The sequence below is a fragment of the Misgurnus anguillicaudatus genome, chromosome 17, assembly GCF_027580225.2.
Source record: "Misgurnus anguillicaudatus chromosome 17, ASM2758022v2, whole genome shotgun sequence".
NCBI lineage: Eukaryota > Metazoa > Chordata > Actinopteri > Cypriniformes > Cobitidae > Misgurnus > Misgurnus anguillicaudatus.
Genome location: NC_073353.2, coordinates 7,832,993 through 7,851,892, shown reverse-complemented (window position 1 = coordinate 7,851,892; position 18,900 = coordinate 7,832,993). Strand labels below are relative to the sequence as shown.

General features: G+C 38.8%; 2 protein-coding genes across 2 annotated transcripts in view; both read left to right on the top strand.

Moving 5' to 3' along the window:
* The window catches only part of ptgfrna (prostaglandin F2 receptor inhibitor a), a 40,046-nt gene extending 30,762 nt beyond the window's left edge, over nt 1-9,284 (top strand). Inside the window, exons 8-9 of the mRNA XM_055216198.2 lie at nt 5,824-6,135; nt 7,917-9,284. Coding sequence (XP_055072173.2) covers nt 5,824-6,135; nt 7,917-8,083 — 479 coding nt within the window. The 3' untranslated portion in view covers nt 8,084-9,284. The remainder of the gene's footprint in view (nt 1-5,823; nt 6,136-7,916) is intronic.
* Nucleotides 9,285-15,046: 5,762 nt separating this feature from the next.
* cd101 (CD101 molecule) overlaps nt 15,047-18,900 on the top strand; it is a 30,588-nt gene continuing 26,734 nt past the window's right edge. The window contains exon 1 of the mRNA XM_055216188.2: nt 15,047-15,274. Within this exon, the coding sequence (XP_055072163.2) occupies nt 15,169-15,274 (106 nt within the window). The 5' untranslated portion in view covers nt 15,047-15,168. The remainder of the gene's footprint in view (nt 15,275-18,900) is intronic.

Below are 18,900 nucleotides of genomic sequence, written 5' to 3'. Positions count from 1 at the left end.
CCCTGAATGATTTGGCGTCCGCTCGCCGCCGCCTTCCCAGTCAAGATGTATCGATCTGCGAATGCGACGTAAGGAGGGAGGCGAGTAACGTTGGATAGATCCTAAAGCATAGTTCCATAAAAATGCATGGATATTTTGTTGTTTTGTCGCAAGTGAAAAACAATATTGACCTTTTAGTTGAAAAAGGAGCCTCATTCGCATTCGGAAATCAATTATTTACGTCTGGCAGAGATGACGAGCGGACACCATAACAGCCAAAGTCAGTAAACCTTTCTTTTTAGTAAACTCTGTGTACACAAACAATGTTCTCAATGCTCACGTTCATGTGTAGAGATCCAGGTGATACTTCGAGCAAAGTTTCATGTTGTGTCGCGCCTTCTTATGTTGTAAAATAGTGGTAGTTCGGTAGCAGCGGACAGCGGCTGGAAGAACGCATCAGGGATCGAGTAGGCATCACCCTAACCAAGATATATTTTTTTAAAGTAGCGTTTCTTTTCATGACAGTCGAGATGCGACATGTTGCCTTTCGTAGCCCTTTACTGTATCCGTAAGAATCATAGACAGTAAAAGATAAGAAATCTGAAAATTGTAGCAAGGTAGCCAATGCTTGGCAATAGCCTACTGGTACTCGGTAGGTCCTCAAGATGGCGGCAGGTAAAAGGTCACATGACTGAAATCCATCTATAGGCTTCAGAAAACGTCTTGGTTTCGCATGTAACCTTCCTTCCCTGATGGAGGGAACAAGATGTTGTGTCTGAAGTGACACTAGGGGTTCGACCTTGGGAGACCAATCACTCTGATACTAATGAACATTGGTGAATGAATTTTGCAATGAATTTTGCACGTGACTCCTCCTGCAGATCTGGGTATAAAGGGAGGCCGGTGTATCATTCATTTAGATTTAGTGCTGGGGAGCCGAGATGGTGATCAGGGGTCTGGTGATCAGCGTTCAGTCAGTAATGTGGCAGGAGGGAACAATGTCTCATTACCTCCATCAGGTAGCAGAGGTTACATGCGTAACTGAGACATTCCCTTTCTGTCACTCACTCGACGTTGTGTTGATGACGTGACACTAGGGGTCCCTCTGAAAAGTGGCACAGAAACTGACTCTGTTAAAAACCTTAGCCAGGCGAACTGCTCATGTTAATAACCTTCCAGCACACTCAGAGAACTCAGGGGTGGAGGCGGAAGGCTGCCGAGGGGAAGACTCATGGTTTACTAAAAGGAAACTCATGAAGGAAATGAAAGTAGGTCCACTAAAGAGGGGTCTAAAAAAATAAGGCTCAAAACCGTCATACATCACAGAGGTAACCAAGCTTAAAATCTGTGGAGCTGTTCCTCCGTCAGCCAGACCCAAAAAGAGAGGGAGTTCATTCATATAGGGAACTCATCCGCATAAGAATGAGAGTGGGTTCGAGAGGAATGAGGGAATTTGGGGCACGTGGGGGGGGTGAAATGGTGGAGCCATAACCCATGGGATACAGCACCATCCTCTGTTTTCAGCGTCATGAGAGGAGGGAGGACCTAGGCCGCGTGACGGCGCATAAGTGAGAACAGAGGTATGCAGGGCAGAACATATTGTGTCCCTGCACTGAGAAAATGACCAAGAAGGAAAAGGGGGCAATTTGGCACTGATTGCAATGGCGCAGCCTAGTTACAGAAGCCCCATCTCCTCTGGGACCTTCGCCAAAGGCAGGGAGCAGGTCGGAGCGAGCTTGACGAACTGCCTCCAACTGCAAGGAAAGACCAAAAATGGGCTTTACTGGACAACCATAATGGGCAGAAAAGCCAGAATGCCTTTGACGGACCAATATAATGGGCGAAAAGGCAAAAACGGCCTCCCTGGGCTACCATAATGGGCAAAAACGCCAGAAATGGCTTTGTTGGACCACCCTAATGGGTGGAAAAGCTAGAAATGGCTTTGCTGTGCCACCATAATGGGCATCGCATGACCCAGGATGCACGCTGTGACTTTTGTCAAAGGACAAGGTCGGACACTGCATTTGTGCTTGGTCGTGCCCACCCTTGTCCAGGTCTTAAACGCCATGACCTGATAGACCAGGAAAATAGGCGGCATGTGCAGCGGTAGTGTAGGACTTCGCCACCAGCATAGAAGCAACCTACACATGCTGGACGAGAGTTTGGGCTCACTCCCCCAGGACGCGGCACCCTGCAAGCACAATCCATAGCAATGGCAACAATCTACCTGAGGAATATTCTCACATCCTTTGCACCCCCCCCATCAAAATCGGCTTCATTTTATACCAAGATTGCCAGGACAAGTACTAATTTCATTCGCCAATGTTCACTGGCCATTTTTTAGATAGTATCAGATTGATTGGTCTTCCAAGGTTGAACCCCTCGTGTCACATTATTGGCACAAAGTCGAGTGTGGAATTAAAGGGGAATTGGGCAACATTCAATGCATTACAAAGCTAGGAAGAGCCAGGATATTATTTAAAGGGATAGTTTTGCAAAAAAATTGATATTTATAATCAAGCAGGAGCATCATTGACTTTTATAGTAGGTAAAAATACAATTGAAGTAAATGGCGCTCCAAAACTGTTTGGTTACAAAAATTGCATTGAGCAGAACAAAGACATTTTTGCAGGTTTGAAACAACTTATGTGTGAGTAAATGATGACAGATTTTTAATTTTTGTGTGAACTATACAATAACACATTTCATTACATTTACATTTATTGGTTTAGCAAATGCTTTCATTAAAAGTGACTTCCAAATGAAGGAGCATTTAACATTTTGCTTTAAGAGATAGCATAAGCATACCATGCAAAGCTATGATTACAAATATTATATGAATTTTTTTGAAGCTAGTAATAATATTAAAGGTAGGGTAACAGATTTGATCCTGAAACATTTTTTGTTATGCTGGTTAAAAGTCCCCTTACATCCTGATAGCAATCACTGTGTTAAGTTGTTTAAATGTATTTGTAGAAATTTATGTCATCTGTGAAAGGCGTAGGACCAAAAAAATGTTCAACAAATCATAGATTTTGGTCTGAACGGACGTTTCCATTTTTGTCCCTCATACGTAAGCGTAATTTGAATGCCCACCGCGCAAATTAGATTTTTACAAATTTATTTTGTGTAAGTTTGTTGAATTGTTTTGTAAAAGTATTAGTGAAAAAGTATTTTGAAAAAGATTTGTTGTGGCATTAGTCATGTGCTGTAGGTTAATTATTTATTAACCTTGAGGTCTACAATATAAATCTTTACAAGATTAGTGGTCCTTTTTTGTGTTTTGAGTATGCAGTCCAGCTTAGTCTGCTGTGATCATATCTGTCAGAAATGTTTTCACTGCTGTGGTTAAATATTGAGTAATACGAAGATGTTGCTTTCTTACCACTTTGTAGCCACAGGCAGACAGGCGCAGACAGGCACACACACGTTGCATTCATCGCGTGTCAAGTCAGCGCAATGTTCATACTTCTCTTTATACGTGGTAGAGATGTTTGTCCTGTTTTCATTGTTTGATTCTAAAAGGTCCATCACCATGCACAAAAGCTTTCTGTTTCTATTGTGCGTAAAGTGCCATCCACAGAAGGGCAAGCAAAAGCAAGCAGTATTCTGTATATGTCTCAGTGTAAATTGCTGTATTTAAACCAGTTTTGGCATGTAGACGCTCCAACAGTCAGCCTTTAGCTTAAAGATGTGGTATACCAGGGAGCAGCTGAGTGGTTAAAAGAAACAATTCTGCTTTTTTTAAGATGCATAGATATCTAACATCTCACAGAGACTATTATTATAAACAGCAACTATATCATTTACCGTGGATACAGTATTTTTGTTTGAAATATTGGCAAGATCATTAGTGAAAGCAGTTGTATTAATAGTTTTAGTACTTGGAAATGTAACAGAGCAATTCACATTTACCTTAGACATAGTAAGGTAAACATGAAAAGACACCAGAAAATGGTCATATATTGGCAGATTATCAATAATGCAATCTATACCAGAAGAACAAATGAGATCGTGAATATGGCCTTTAGAGTAAGAAGTATTGACATACTGCTGTATACCAAAGCTATTAAGACAGGATAAACATTTCCTGGTAAGTGAATTACTAGTATTGTCAATATGGATATTCAAATCACCCAACAAAATCCCGTTAGGAGACAAGGCACATAAGCAGGTTAAAATCCTTTGAGAGTTCATTAAACAAAATTAACTTAGGAAGTCAGTACAGTATATAGTTATCCATTAACTTTTTAAACAATGGATTCAAACGCAGTAAATGCAGGCACAGTGATATGAGAGACTTTTCACTTCATGGTGTAGATATTTGCAAGTTCTCATCCCTGACCAGAGGGGCGGGATTTGCTTAAACAAACCACCCGGAGAGAGTTAGCAAGTCTTGGTTAAACAAGGAAAGTCAAACTTGTGGTCAAACAAAAGATTAGAAACCATTTTATTTACTTTAAACAACAAGAAACATGAATAAAGATTTAATAAAAAAAAGAAATAGATTTTAATTGCTTTCTGTAGTATACAGATGTACTACTTATGAACCACAAATTAAGCATATGTTTAAAAATAAAGGGGAAATCCAGGTTTTTATTACTGTAACAATGCATGCATATCTCTTTCATATCATAATGGCTTATTTATTTAGTCAATAATAAATTAATAATGTTAATTCTAATCAAGGTCTAAAGTAAAAAAATAGCTTAAACAATGTTTAAAATTAGTTTATTAATTTGTGGCAAAATTTCTTCAGCTCCCCGAAGACTCAGTTCGTCATTGTTTATTTTAACATTAAAAGATATTTTACCATTTAAAAGCTGCACCAACTTTTTTTAAGGCAAAATCAAAAAGATTATATTAGTAAACATCTGTAATAGTAGTATTGATTTGCACTTTTAAAGTTACACTTCTAAACATGAATATCCTAATTTAGTTCCTTATTTAGCTACAATATGTGAAAAACCTATTTGAGTAAATATTTATGTTTTATTTGATTAGTCGATAATAAAAATTATCGTTAATTGCAATTTCTTCCATTAAATCTGTTTGGCTACAATGACTGTTTGGTATAAATTATGGTTTCTTTGATGATCTAATTAACTTAATAAGTTGCAGAAGGCTGTAGTAAATTGTATCCATACGTAGTAGATATGTACAGTTGATAGTAGATGTGGGCTCGATTTATGTCTGCTCTCTATGCAGTATATTACTATGGAGCATTCCACGAATACCAGCATTGAGCAGACCATTATATTAAGAGAAATAACTGAGCAAACCAATGCCAACAATAATGTCAAGTTTGCACACTGAATTGTCATTGGTCGTCTTTTCCATTTTGCATTTCTTCATGCATATCGAATCAAATTAGTCTCGCCCTTCAATAGTTTCAATAGTTTATAGCCATCTTTAAAGGCAGGGTGCACGATCTCTTAATGCAAATGTTGACATTTGAAATCATCTAAACAAACACACCCCTGGAGCTTCTCTTGATAGACCCGCCCCACACATACATGCTGATTGGCTTCATGTGTGTTTTGGTACTCGGCCCGACTCCCTTTTCCAAAGTGTTTTTCAAAAATCATGCACCCCGCCTTTAAGAGCCTTGACAAAGAGGAATGAATGGGTCTAGGCTAAATGCTAACACATTCACAACAGGCTGTACAGTGCACGCATTGAAAAATGATAGATATGTATTAATTCGTCTAAGTTGAGGTAATAACATAGTTTAATATGGCAAAAGGGTAGACTATTCCTTTAACTCTATTCTCTTCCTGCCTTACACTGGAATTTAAAAAATGTATGTCTAGTTTTCATGCTTTTACTCTGTGTGCCCCACAGGTGATGTGGCGTTTGACGTACGATGGTTCCAGAATTCGGGTAGGGCTGTGGATAATGGAGGTGTCGCGCCTCTCGTCAGCATGGACCGCTGGGGAGTGGTAAAGAAGGCTGGTTTAAATGACAGCACTGAATGCAGTTTGGAACGCAGCGACTGGCATACATTTGTCCTCAGCGTGCATAAGACCAACGACGGGTATATGGGAGAATACTACTGTACTGCCATACCCTGGCTCCTGTCTCCTGCTACTGGAACCTGGACCAGGGGCCAGGACCTCAACTCTGCCCCTGTTTTTCTCGCTGTAAAAGTGGAATGTAAGCATTTATCTAACAATTCCAAGTCTATTAATGATTTTGGTTCATTAACCTCCTAAGACCCAAGCTTTGATTTGTCTTTTTTTTTTAAATTTCTACCAGCTAGTTTGGGGTTCGAAAGAACCAATAAATATAATAACCAAATATTTTTCTAAGAACATGAAGCAGTGTATTTGTCCATGTTTGTGTACAAAATTAAGTATTATGGTGCAAAGATAAAAAAAATTGATGTCCACATATGTCTTAGGAGGTCTTAGGAGGAGGTTAATGTATTATAAATCTTTCATCTTGAATTTTATTCTAAGCCATAAATACATTTTATGCGACTATGTTTATATGATATTATGGCCTGTTTTCACAGACAAGGCTTAGCTGAAGCCAGGACTAGGCCTTAGTCAAATTAAGCCGTTAAAGCATAAACATGCCTTAGAAAAGTAACGTTACTGGTGTGTATCTTAAGACAAATCAATTGCACTGGCATATTTTAATGATCTGCACATGCAAGCTGGGTGATTCTTACAAAAACTTGGTTTTAAAAATGTCAAGCATGAAAATCTAAAAATTGCTTAAATTAACTTTTTTTCCCACCAGACATTGAAAAACAAAGTCTGGAGTAAATGGGAACATTAATTTAAAAACTTTTACTTATCATTTAACACTTTTTGTAACATAATTTAAAAAATTAGTCCTAAAAAATCTCATTACCGCAACAGTCAGAAAACATCAACACTGACATATTTTCAAAATGACATGACAAACCTGAAAGAACATAATTTGGAGATTCTGCACATGCTTTTAAAATCAAAGTATTATGCTTCTATTAATTGAATTAACGTTTAATAAGCATCTGTTGCGGTAATGATAATCAAAATGTTGTGTAAGCATTCTGACAAGACATTATTTCAAATGAACTGTAAAAAAATGATCTTACCTGGTAGCCATCTTGAAGTAACTGGTCCATGTGCTTGGTCACTCAAAATCAAACTTTATTAAAATTCTGAATGTGTGCTTAAACTGTTCTCAAAAAGGGTTGCGGAGGATGAGAACATCAGGCATGGACACATCATTTTCCTAATTTTTCTTCATTATTAGTATACATGAATATTCAGTAAATATTTTTTCTGTCATCTAAAGTAATCTAGCAAAACATCCATTTATTTTTTTTTTCTTAATATCTTTGTGTTAATTTGATTAAATTACAACATAAAGCATGCTCAAACACAGCCGGACACATTGCGGTAATGAGAATTTCAGCAGAAAATGAGATAAAATTTCCAATTATAAATTCTTATGTTGAAATCACACATTGTGCAAGGTAGAACACAGTATTGTGTTAATTCTGATGCTTTTTAATGTTACTATATTACACATTTTAAAGCTAAAATCATTAGTGCCATCAGCTATATTCAGTTGAGACACCTAAAACATCTAGGACTAGCCTTAAGACTTGTCTGTGAAACTGGTGGTTTATGTGCTGTACTCTATGGGATGGTTTCCCGGACAGGGATTAGACTAGTCCTAGACTAAAATAAATGTAAGCTGTCCAAACTGAAAACAACTTACACTGACATATCTTTAAATACATCAGTGTCCTTTGTTTTGCCTCAAAATGCACACAATTGATGTTTTTAGTGAGGCATGTTTGTTAAAACTAGTTATACTTCCTAATTAAACTAAGGTCTAGTCCTGGTTTAAGATAATCCCTGTCCGGGAAACCACCTCATAGTGTGATTATGAATATTTGTGATTTGATGTTGTTAATCATGTTTCCTTTTTTGCAGTGTGGGAATCTTTGAAGATGCCTATAAGTTATGGTGTAGTTTCTGCTGTGATCGCTGGTCTCCTGTCAGTGCTGCTGGGTCTTTTAGTTGCACACTGCTGTTTCTCCAGAAACCCTTTGCACTCACCACGACCTCGCAACAAGCTTATAGACCAAGAGATGGATTAAAGCCATGACATTTCCTACCACTGTAATAATCAAGCCTGCCCAAAACCACTTTAACCCATTTGTATTATGCTGTGGGGGAGAAAGCCTTGATATGGATATGCACATTGGTTAACAAGATATGAGGACCTGTTAAAAATTGTATGCACTCTGAGGATTGGGCCACTCCAACTGACGGTCACTTCCTGGTTCCTGTTGTTCACACTAGAAAGAGATGCGCGCTATCAGGAATCAAGCACTGAAGGCCCTGTTTAATGTTTTTCTTTCAACATGTAAAGTATTCGGACTGCTGAGTGAGCTTTAGGAATTGCATTAGGAATGCCATCTATCATTGCTTACAAGACTGCAATACAGCCCAACCAGCAATGTTATGATAAATAATATTTTTAATTTTAATCATGGGAAGGACTCTAACGAAAGAGCCAAGAATCTTAGAGCTCCTGCACATTATGACTCTGCTTGTTATTAAATGTTATGCTGACTCATTTTGAAACTTTTGTCATCTTGGAGGCTTGGTTAGTCATATCCACTGTACTTTCTTTTCCTGTCAGAGTATGATATTTCAAAAACCAAATTTTGCCTTTCAAAGTAGTGTTTGTCGTGGGCTAAAGGAAAGGAAAATTGATGTTTGGCTGGTGGACACTTTGGGAATGCACTCTTTAAGTGACTGCTTACAATAGAGCAGACCGGACATTGCTTAAAGCAGTCTGCTATAAAGAACGCCTGTCTGGTTAGAGACATTTCAAAATTCCTGATAACTAATAACCACATTGTTGACTTTAACATTGTTGTTAAATGCTCTTTGCTTCACACAAACTATGAGTATCTATATAAGTTTATTTGATTTGCCTGATCTTTGAATCACCTCACTGCACTGTTACTAGCACAGACTCACATGGTTGTAGTGTCTTTTATTGTGCATATACTGTACTCTCTTTAAACCAGTCGTGTGGTCAGCTAAGTGTTTTGTAGAAATGGAAACATCTTCGAGCAAGTGTCACCTTCAGAGCCACATTTATAGAGAGAAGTTAACGAGTTTTACTTTTATATTGTTGGTTTATGAATATTTTAAAATAGATATTTTTTTAAATGTTTTTTGAAATGTATACTATTTTTCCCTATTTTGCTAAAATGCTTTTATTTTATTTCATTCTGGAAACGGATGAAACCAACAAATAAAACTTTTAATATGGAGTTATTTTAAGACTGGGTCGGCTTGAGCTTTTTGACAAAAAACACACAGGGAAAGGCCTCTGACTGTGTTCACTTCTAAACATTTTTGAAGATTTGTTGTATATCATTAGACTAAGGGGGTGTGCACACCAAAGCTTTTACGCCCCCGACTGGCACATGTTTTCAATTGTTTACAATAGAAGCTCTGCGTTTTTCAATAAGCCAGCAGCTAGGGGTTTTCTTCCGTGCTGAAAACCGGCGCTTAGCGTTTTTTCCTTTGGATGAAAAGCTCCGCTTGTCAATGTCAGTTCTCACACGGCTGTCCAATCACAGTGGAGCAGGGGCGGGGCATTACCACAGCAACCAACCAGCTCATAGCTAAAGTATCGCAGCTAGCAAAGCACTCAGCTGAAGAAACAGCTGGCATTCGGCGTTGTCCAGGCGTTTTCAGCCGCGTTAAAAGTTTTGGTGTGCACAACCCCTAAGGGTGTTTTCCCAAATGAGCTTTTGGTCCATAGACTGTAAAAAAAAATGGACGACGAGACATCGCCTCCCTCCATTGTAATGAAATGAAGCCAAAAATGTCCGACCATGGTCGCCGCCATGTTACGTAAAAACGTCAGTTTGGAGCCAAGGCATGCGCAGAAGGAATCGTCCGTGGAGCCAGAGGCGTAGCCGCTGTATCAAATTTCCACCCAAATGCTCGCGCGCCCAATTCAACCTTGCCAATCATAACGACACGCCCCGTTTCTATAACATTAAATTACTAGCTGAAATGAAACTTATCACAAAATTGAACACTTGCACATATAATAGCGTGATAACAACTACCTGAAAGGACCAAAACCATCTTTCAGAAACTTTTATTGGAAGTGTAAATAATTTTTTATTTAGAGCAGAGTCCCATTCGTTTGAATGGAGAGGGCGGGGTTTATGACTTGTACTGCAGCCAGCCACCAGGGGGCGATCAAAGTGCCAGAGGCTTCACTTTTCAAGACTTATGAGGCACACCCGTTTCGGTCTGAGTACGGTTCGTTTCTCTGGTGCGCATTAAACGGACGCTCTAGGGTGTTTTCACATCTGTAGTTCGATTCGTTTGGTCTGGACCAAAGGCAAAAAAATATATACGTAGCTTTTTAGTCGTTTCGGTTTTTAGCCATTTCCACATCACACTGATCGCTCTGGTCTGCACCAGTTAAAACGAACCATGTGATAACATCCACATCACTCATTGGCCACATGTCTTCTCTGCTTCTCGATTGGTCAGAATTAGTCTCGCGTAGCCAGACCTTCAATACTGAAGGTCTGGTGTTTTTCGCTGCTTTTTCTGGACAAAGCCCGCCCACGAGCTGTTTGACCGACATGTCAAACAACCAATCACAGTTTGTTTTGTCTAGCTTCACGTTTCGGACTCCCCACAATAACGAGCCGGCTGGCAACAAGTCAGTTATTGAAATAACCAGCCGCAACCGAATAGCATCTAAATAAACAACATTACTCACCATAGAACAACGTTGTGCACTTCATCAACAGCCACACCAATGAGACACTCCCGTTTAACGTCTGTTTAAAGCATATACCTCCACTTTTTAAAACATACAAGCAATTCAGGAGAACCAAACTTTTTGACTCCACTAACTGCCTCAAGCAAAACTCTTGGACGTCTTTTAAGAGTCTATGCTGCGAACTTTGCATATTTTTGAGAATCCAATGTTTAGCTGATCATGATAACTGCTCATTATTATCCACGTGAACACGACTGATTCTCTGCATCAATGGAACGTCAGAGCTTTGTTTTCCAGGGACCGAAACTAACTGAAACGAAACCCCGGAAGTAAACAAAAAGGAGGAAAATACAGCAGACACCGTAGAGAGACGACTGTAATGATGTTCATGGTTGTTATGTACTACATAGTTTGTATACAGCGCTCGAGGCAAACTATTCATTTTCAGAATGAAGCGCGGATGCGGCTTGAAAACATTGTTTTAACCACACCACACTGCTATGATGCTCTGCACCTCCTCCCAATTACAGGTATGTCCGCGACCTGCCATTGTGCTAATATTGCTAATAGAAACTGTCAAAAAACACTTCCTCATCCCATAATGCACAGCCCAGCTGACTACGGCAGCTGGTTTAGTCCAAAAATTCCAGTACTTTTTGCAGTTAGGTCTGTTCGATCTCGGATCGCGTTCTCACCACATACAAACCGATCCAGAGTTCAATTGAAAGGGTACCGAGACCACCTCTTCAAGGAGGTCTTGGCCAGCTTTTGGTGCGTACCAGAGATCGATTGCTGTATTTTCACCTGCCCAAACGAACCACAACAAATAAGCTATTGAACTCTGGTACGATTCAAACAAACTAAATAAGGCAGGTGTGAAAGCACCCTTAAACAGGTGGTTTCAGAGCGGCTGTCGCCGAACTCTGGTGCGGCCCATCTGTGGTGTGAAAGCTGCTCGACCTCTGGCTGAATCAATTACAGCAGGGATGGACAACTTCGGTCCTGGAGGGCCGGTGTCCTGCAGAGTTTAGCTCCAACTTGCCTCAGCACACCTGCCTAAAAGTTTCTAGTATGCCTAATAAGACCTTAATTGGCTGCTTCAGGTGTGTTTAATTATGGTTGGAGCTAAACTCTGCAGGCCGTCCAGGACCGAAGTTGCCCATCCCTGAATTACAGTAAGTTCTCCCCATGTTTGAGCCACTGGGCTTTTGTTGTGAAGTGAGCCGGGTACAATCTTGGTCCGTTGCAGAGATTCGCTGTCTCCTGGAAGTTTGGGCTGCTGATTTCATAAATACACAGCTGTCCTCCACACAGTAAAATAGTGACATTTACAGTATTTTTAGCCAACTGCTCTGTGAGAAGGGCTTTAATAGATCAGTTGCGCAATGCCACGTTAAAGCAAAGAAACTTTCACGAAGATGTGCATCATTTATCTCCGTATCTTGCTAGCTTAACTCTTCGTGTCAGACTGGTTGTTATGGAAACATGTGGGGGTGGTCATAGGGGTCAGAGCTGTCAGAGGCCAGTAACAGTACAGTAAAAACAACGTATGTGAACATGAATCGCACTTACTAAAAAATGATACAATGTGATCTGGTGCGCTCTGAGGCACCTACATGTGTGAAAACACTAAGTCTTTTATATTTCTGGCTCTGATTTTTAGTTTATGGGTGTTTTTGGGGTTAAACCTTTAAGGGTTAATGGATGGAAATACTTATTTCAAACATTTATGCTTAACCATATATTGTTTGGGCACAGTTATATAATCATTCATCTTTATACAGCTCCTCCATACAGTGACAGTGACCATACCTGTGTTGAACTGTTGCACAGCAAAGTCGTCAGTGTTACATGTACACTACTGGTGTTTATATGAGTACCACCAGACCATACAAGTCATTAAATAAGCAACTGCAATCATGACGTAACGGATATGAAGCCAAAATTGACCCTCACTGTTTGGAGTACTTTTGTAAAAACAATAATAGAAGATGAAAAGGTGAAATCGAGATGAATTGTAGCTTTTGACTCTAAATGACACAAAATTGCAAACAATTTTTAATGTTGCCCTGCCCTGAATTTGAACCCACTATCTATGTGTTTGATGCCTGTCATGCAATTGTGCATCTGGGAAGGCATGATTAAACTAAATAGTAAGAAGGTTCCCGGTTCGAGGCCCGGCGGCTAGGTCAGGTGGCCTTTCTACTGTATAAGGAGTTTGCATTTTCTCCATGTGTCAGCTTGGATTTACTCTGGGTACTCCGGTTTCCTCCCACAGGCCAAAAACATGCAAGTTAGGTAAATTAAGGATACCAAATTGCCCCTCCCCCAACCTATGTATGGATTAATTTGTGTGGATCAACTTTTAACCAGTTCTCGCCATGAATGTGGCCGCTGATGCAGGAGTAGTGTAAAGAAGAAGGAACTAGTGGGAACCATAGCATGCTAACCAATTATTGTACCATGATAAACTAACTAGCATGTCAATAAACATAGGCATGTTCAACTTTGCAGATGTAGGCTATGTTTCAGGAACGGTGGAGACTAAAATATCTATTCAGTCGGTTGTGTCTGGCTCGGTACAAAGATTAAAAGAATAGTTCACCCAAAAATGAAAATTCTGTCATCATTAATTTTCTCACTCATGTTGTAACAGACCTGTATAATTTCTGTTTTTTTATGAACACTAAGATATTGTGAGGAATGTTTGTAACCAAACCCCAATACAAATAAGCCCCATTCACTTTATATTAGGAAAAAATACTATGGAAGTGAATGGGGCTCATGAACATTTGGTTTTGGTTATACTGTATTAAAATTTCTGTCTCAATAATTGACAATGTATTTGCACAGACATTTATTAAATTGACATTAATCTCAAGTTATCTAGTAAGTGAAAGAGAATGATGAGTTTATTTATGAATTGACGGCACTGATATGGAAATAACACTACTGAGAAAAGACAGTAGGTGGCGGAAGTGCACCATTTTTGCACATCCAAAAGTGCAGGAGGACGGACAGGAGGAATCACTTTTAAGTGATTTAATGTTCAAAGGTAGTTTACTTAAAATCTGTTAGGCCGCCATGCCACATCAATTTATTCTGTTGGTCACTGTCCACTGTTGCTTTAAAAATACTCCTCCGAGGGGTTTCATGCAATTGACAACAAACTTGGTTAAGATGATACCAACACATTGGAGATGCTTAATTGCCAATGGATTTTCAATACCTCGAAAATAAATGTATGAAAAAAAGGAAAACAGGAAGTGTCTCAAATCTACTGCGTACACTGAGTGATTTCGAACTTGAGCCGTATGTTTGGTCCCAGGGTCCGATCACATTGATGTTGCTAAGTCACAGTACCAACTGGCACAGAAAATGTGTGAGTCACAAAGTGGATTTTTTGACACATTAAAGATGATCAATTGTGAACTGATATGGGGGAGGCATACATTTATAATGACAAGAAAGAAACAGGAAGTGTCTCATTTCACTGCATACATAAAGTGACTAAAATGCTTGAGCCATAAGTTTTTTAAAAGTTCTGATCAGCTGTGGCTATATGAGTCCTGGGCAAAACGCCACCCTTTGGCAACAGGAATTGCATGTGGTGAACTTTTAAATACTTCTACAAGAGATCACCAGACTAGGGGCCTCATTTATAATATATAATGCTGCGTAGAAACCATCCTACATTTGATCTTACGATCATTTATCAAAAATGCGCACGTCTGATTCATAAACCGAACTTACACACAGAAAATGTGTGTACCTCTTTCTTTCAGATGTGAAATTTAAAAATCACAAATGATCTTGAACTTGTGCGCAGCTAAGCAGTTTCAGACCTCTGCCTAAATGATGCTTAATTAATGTCATAGACATATAAAAGAGCACTTGTCAATGTTTAAACCCAATATCAAGCAACAAAAATGGCTTATATTGCCAAAAATGACGTGGCACTAAGCACTTTTCCACATCAAAGGATTTTTGCGTACGCACGATTTATAAATGAGGCCCCTAAAAAGGGCACTTCTTTTCCGATTCATGATTTTACACCGATCCTTTGGTGTGTTAGTACATAAGTACAAGATATATATGTTACCCACTTATGATAACTGCCAAAAGAGTTATACAAGTGTTATTTAAAGAGAAGTTGTAGTGCTTTTTACATTTGAAGAACTCAGTTACTGTATATGCTTAAAAATAATCCTACATCTGGCCAGTTTGTTCAAGTCTGAGATAAGTGTGAAAAGCAGTGTGAGACAACAGGAAAACCACATACATCACACATCATTTCCTCTTTATCGGATGTCAGACTTGCACAAAGAGTCTGTCTTTTTCAGTATAAGAAAACATATCTCAGGTAACAGGTTGCTTTGTTTCCTTTATTAACTTGTACTGAAAAGCTCAATGAGAGAGGAGACAAAAGGATTGATCAGTTTAAGGATGCTAGTTCTTTGGGGCTGCCACTGGCACCTGCCACTGTTGCTGTGTTTTATCGGGCTTCTGCAATGTGGTAAGAACTCAACATCTTTTCTTGTTCTTAATCACAAACATAAATATAACATTAATTGGTTATTGGTTATATGTAATCACTATCTGCATTGAGTTATATGTAAAGGAATAGTTCACAAAAATAAAATCCTCTTATCATTTTTGTTATTCCAAAAGCTATATAAATAATTTTTTCTTCTTTGAAACACATTTTTTTGCAAAAATGTTTTGTGCTTTTTGTCAGTATTGGAGCTCAGTAAGATGTATTTAAAGCTAAATATTGGTATAAGCAGGCCATGTACACTGCAAAGTTTCAGAAGTAAACCTCATAACCAATCGCTCCATTTATGTATGTGAGTCACTTCTGCAATTGAGATGACTGAGACAGTGTAAGCAATAGCAATGAAGCACTGTCATCATTTTTTTGTTCTCCCATGTTATTTAATTGTGCATTACTAACATTAGTTTCTGTGAATTACCATGTTTTTTATTAATTTATTTTCTTTATGGCTAATTTTAATTTATAAAACTTGAAATGTGTTAATTGCGAAAAATAACAATATATTAACCAAGATTGCTGTAAAATAAAATAAAATAATTTATTTATTTATAAAATACAAAAATATTTATTTTCAAGAAGTTTGAATAGAGTCACTTTTGTTGCATAGTTAAGGCTACTTAAGTTAATAAACTCCTGATAATATTCTGTATTCCTGTAAAATCGTTTTCAGAGTTCAATTGTAAATATAAATGAAATTTATATAAATTAGATGACATGATGAGAAAGAGCTGACAACAAAGTCTCTGTTTATGAATTTGTGAAACAGGAAGTGTTTTTATCTGACAAACAGTGTGTGTTCAAGTGTATATGTGTAGTAATTTAGGGTGCTTTCACACCTGCCTTGTTTAGTTCGGTTGAATCGCACCAGAGTTCGATTGCTAAGTTGGTGCGATACGTTTGGGCAGGTGAGAATCCAGCAATCGAACTCTGGTGCGCACCAAAAGCGGACCGAGACCTCCTTGAAGAGGTGGTCTCTGTACGCTTTCAAACGAATTCTAGAGCGGTTTGTTTCTGGTGAGAACACGATCTGAGATCTAACCGACCTAACTGCAAAAGTACTGCGCATTTTGGACTAAACCAGCTGCCGTAGTAGCTTTGAAGTGAATTATCGGATGAGGAAGTGTTTGTTGACAGTTTCTATTAGCATTATTAGCACAATGACAGATCGCGGACATACCTGGAGTTGCGAGGAGGTGCGGCGGAGCCTCCGAAATTTGGTGTTATAATTACAGCACACAGCCGTCTGTCCACGATGTCTGCTGTATTTTCCTTCTTTTTGTTTACTTCCGGGGTTCCGTTGGAATTTCACGCATGTTGATTCTGACCAATCGAGAAGCAGTTTAGGAAATACGTTCAAATACATGTGGCCAAAGAGTGATGTGGATCTTATCACATGACAGAATTTTGGTTTGTTTCAACTGAGCAATCAGTGTGGTGTGAAAAGGAACCAAAACTGTTACAATGTGTAATTTTTTGCTTTTGGTCCGGACCAAATGAACCGAATTACAGATGTGAAAACACCCTTAGTGAACTTTTTAATATTTTTTAAAGGTTTTTCATTTTACAAAACAAATCATCCCATTCCAGCATATCAAAAGACAGTATTAATACATACATGTGTATATATATCCAGGAACAAGTACATGTTCTGTCTACCTGCCTGTTTTCGTTTGTTTTCCCTGTCATCGTCACTTGGACTCCATTTAATTTAATGGGCCGCTAACATAGGTGTTCTCAGCAATATAAAAATAGTCTAGTTTTAGTTAGTTAAGCTAATGTCAGCTGACTCACAAGGGGTTGAAAAATTCCTCCACAGCACTGTAACAGACTCAATGCAAGTTATATCAAATGCTTGATTGCACGTGTTGCTGCTAAGGGTGGCCCAACCAGTTATTAGGTTTAGGGGGCAAGCAGGCCACAACTACCCAGTGACAGAGGGGTTTGCAGCAACAATTTTGGCACCCCCTTACACAAAAAAATATTTATTTTTATTCAGCAACATTAATTAATAAAGTTAGCAAACACTAACCAGTCTGTTTAACATTAATATTAGCCAGGTTCCAAGTTTGCTAGCAAATCTATGCATTATTCCATGGTAAACCATAGATATTGCATTAGTTGTTTTCCGAATTAGTGTTATTTATTGTACATGGCATGCTACCTTATATTTTAAATTTTTCAGCTCAGCAACCTCGGTTTTGCATATTAAACTAGCCTTAATTTAAACCCCAATTTGGCTGCTAGTGATGCACCAAAATAAAAAAATGTGTTGCATGTAAATACATTTTTCTTAATATTAAATTGCTGTGCAAAACAACAGTGTAAAAACAGCAGTAGAACTTAATCCAAAGTCAAACTGTGAAAACGTAGCCTATTTAACTTTTGCTAAACACACGCACAATGCTATCCACATTTTAATGTAATACACACTATATAAACACACAGAAAATCGGACTGTTGTTTATTTAAGCAAACGTGGCAGGTTTCTTTTAAAACGATGCATAGCTTTTTGGCTGGAAAGACTGTTCCTCTTCTCATAAAGAACATGATAAGCTGCACAATTAGTCTCTCACTGTCTGCTGCTGTTTGGGGCAGATAAATACCTGCATGGAATCCGTGCAAGTAGTGGTGCACGCGGCAGAGTTACCCGATGGCCGTTTCACACAGTACGCGGCAAGCTGCAAAATCGCTGCACAGCTTCAGCTTTTTTCTTGTATTGGAAGCGTTTTGTGCAGCATTTAGTGCAAATATGTTTATCTTCAACGGCGCCTGCTGTGAAGTACCATATATGGTACATATGTCTGGAGAAGGGACAGAATTTTGGGTCCAGGAGCAAGGCGTTTGGACCAACTCCGCTTCACCTCTGTAACCGCCCCGTTTTGCCGCTTTCCGCACGTCTTCTATTGAAAAAGAACTAAACACTTGCAGTTGCCGCGTAACGTGTGAAACGGCCTTGAATGTCACGTCAGTTGCATACCCGACAGATCAACTAAGCAATATTATGTGAGAGGGCTGTGTCTCATAGCGCACCAAACGTCTCTGAATAAAAAACACAGACGTAAAATTATGATGGATTCCAGTGTCAAGAGAGCGCTTTACTTCCCTCTTTCTTTTTCTCTTTTTAGCCCCCGACAGCTTTTTGCTTTATCCATCATTCCACGACAACAGTAGGCCTATATGTACCTGCTCGCTCAGCACGCCTGCTCGCGATGTTCCATTATTATCCAAAATTCTATCGCTTTAGCGCCCCCATGATGCTGCGCCCCTATGCGCCACATATAGCGCATACCCACTTTTGCGCCACTGAGGGCAAGCACTTATTCACACAGGGCCATGTGTATTTGGATTTTGTTTTCCCTTTATAATAAAAACCTTAATTTAAAAACTGGATGTTGTGTTATCTTTGATTAATATTTACATTTATTTCATGATCTGAAAGTTTGACAAATATGCAAAAACATATAAAATCAGGAAGGGGCCAACAATTTTTCACAACATTGTACTGTCCAACAATTACATACAATTATTTTTGTCAAAACAAAAGGGATCCAATGTAATGTACACAAAATCTCTTTCTCAAAGAAAAA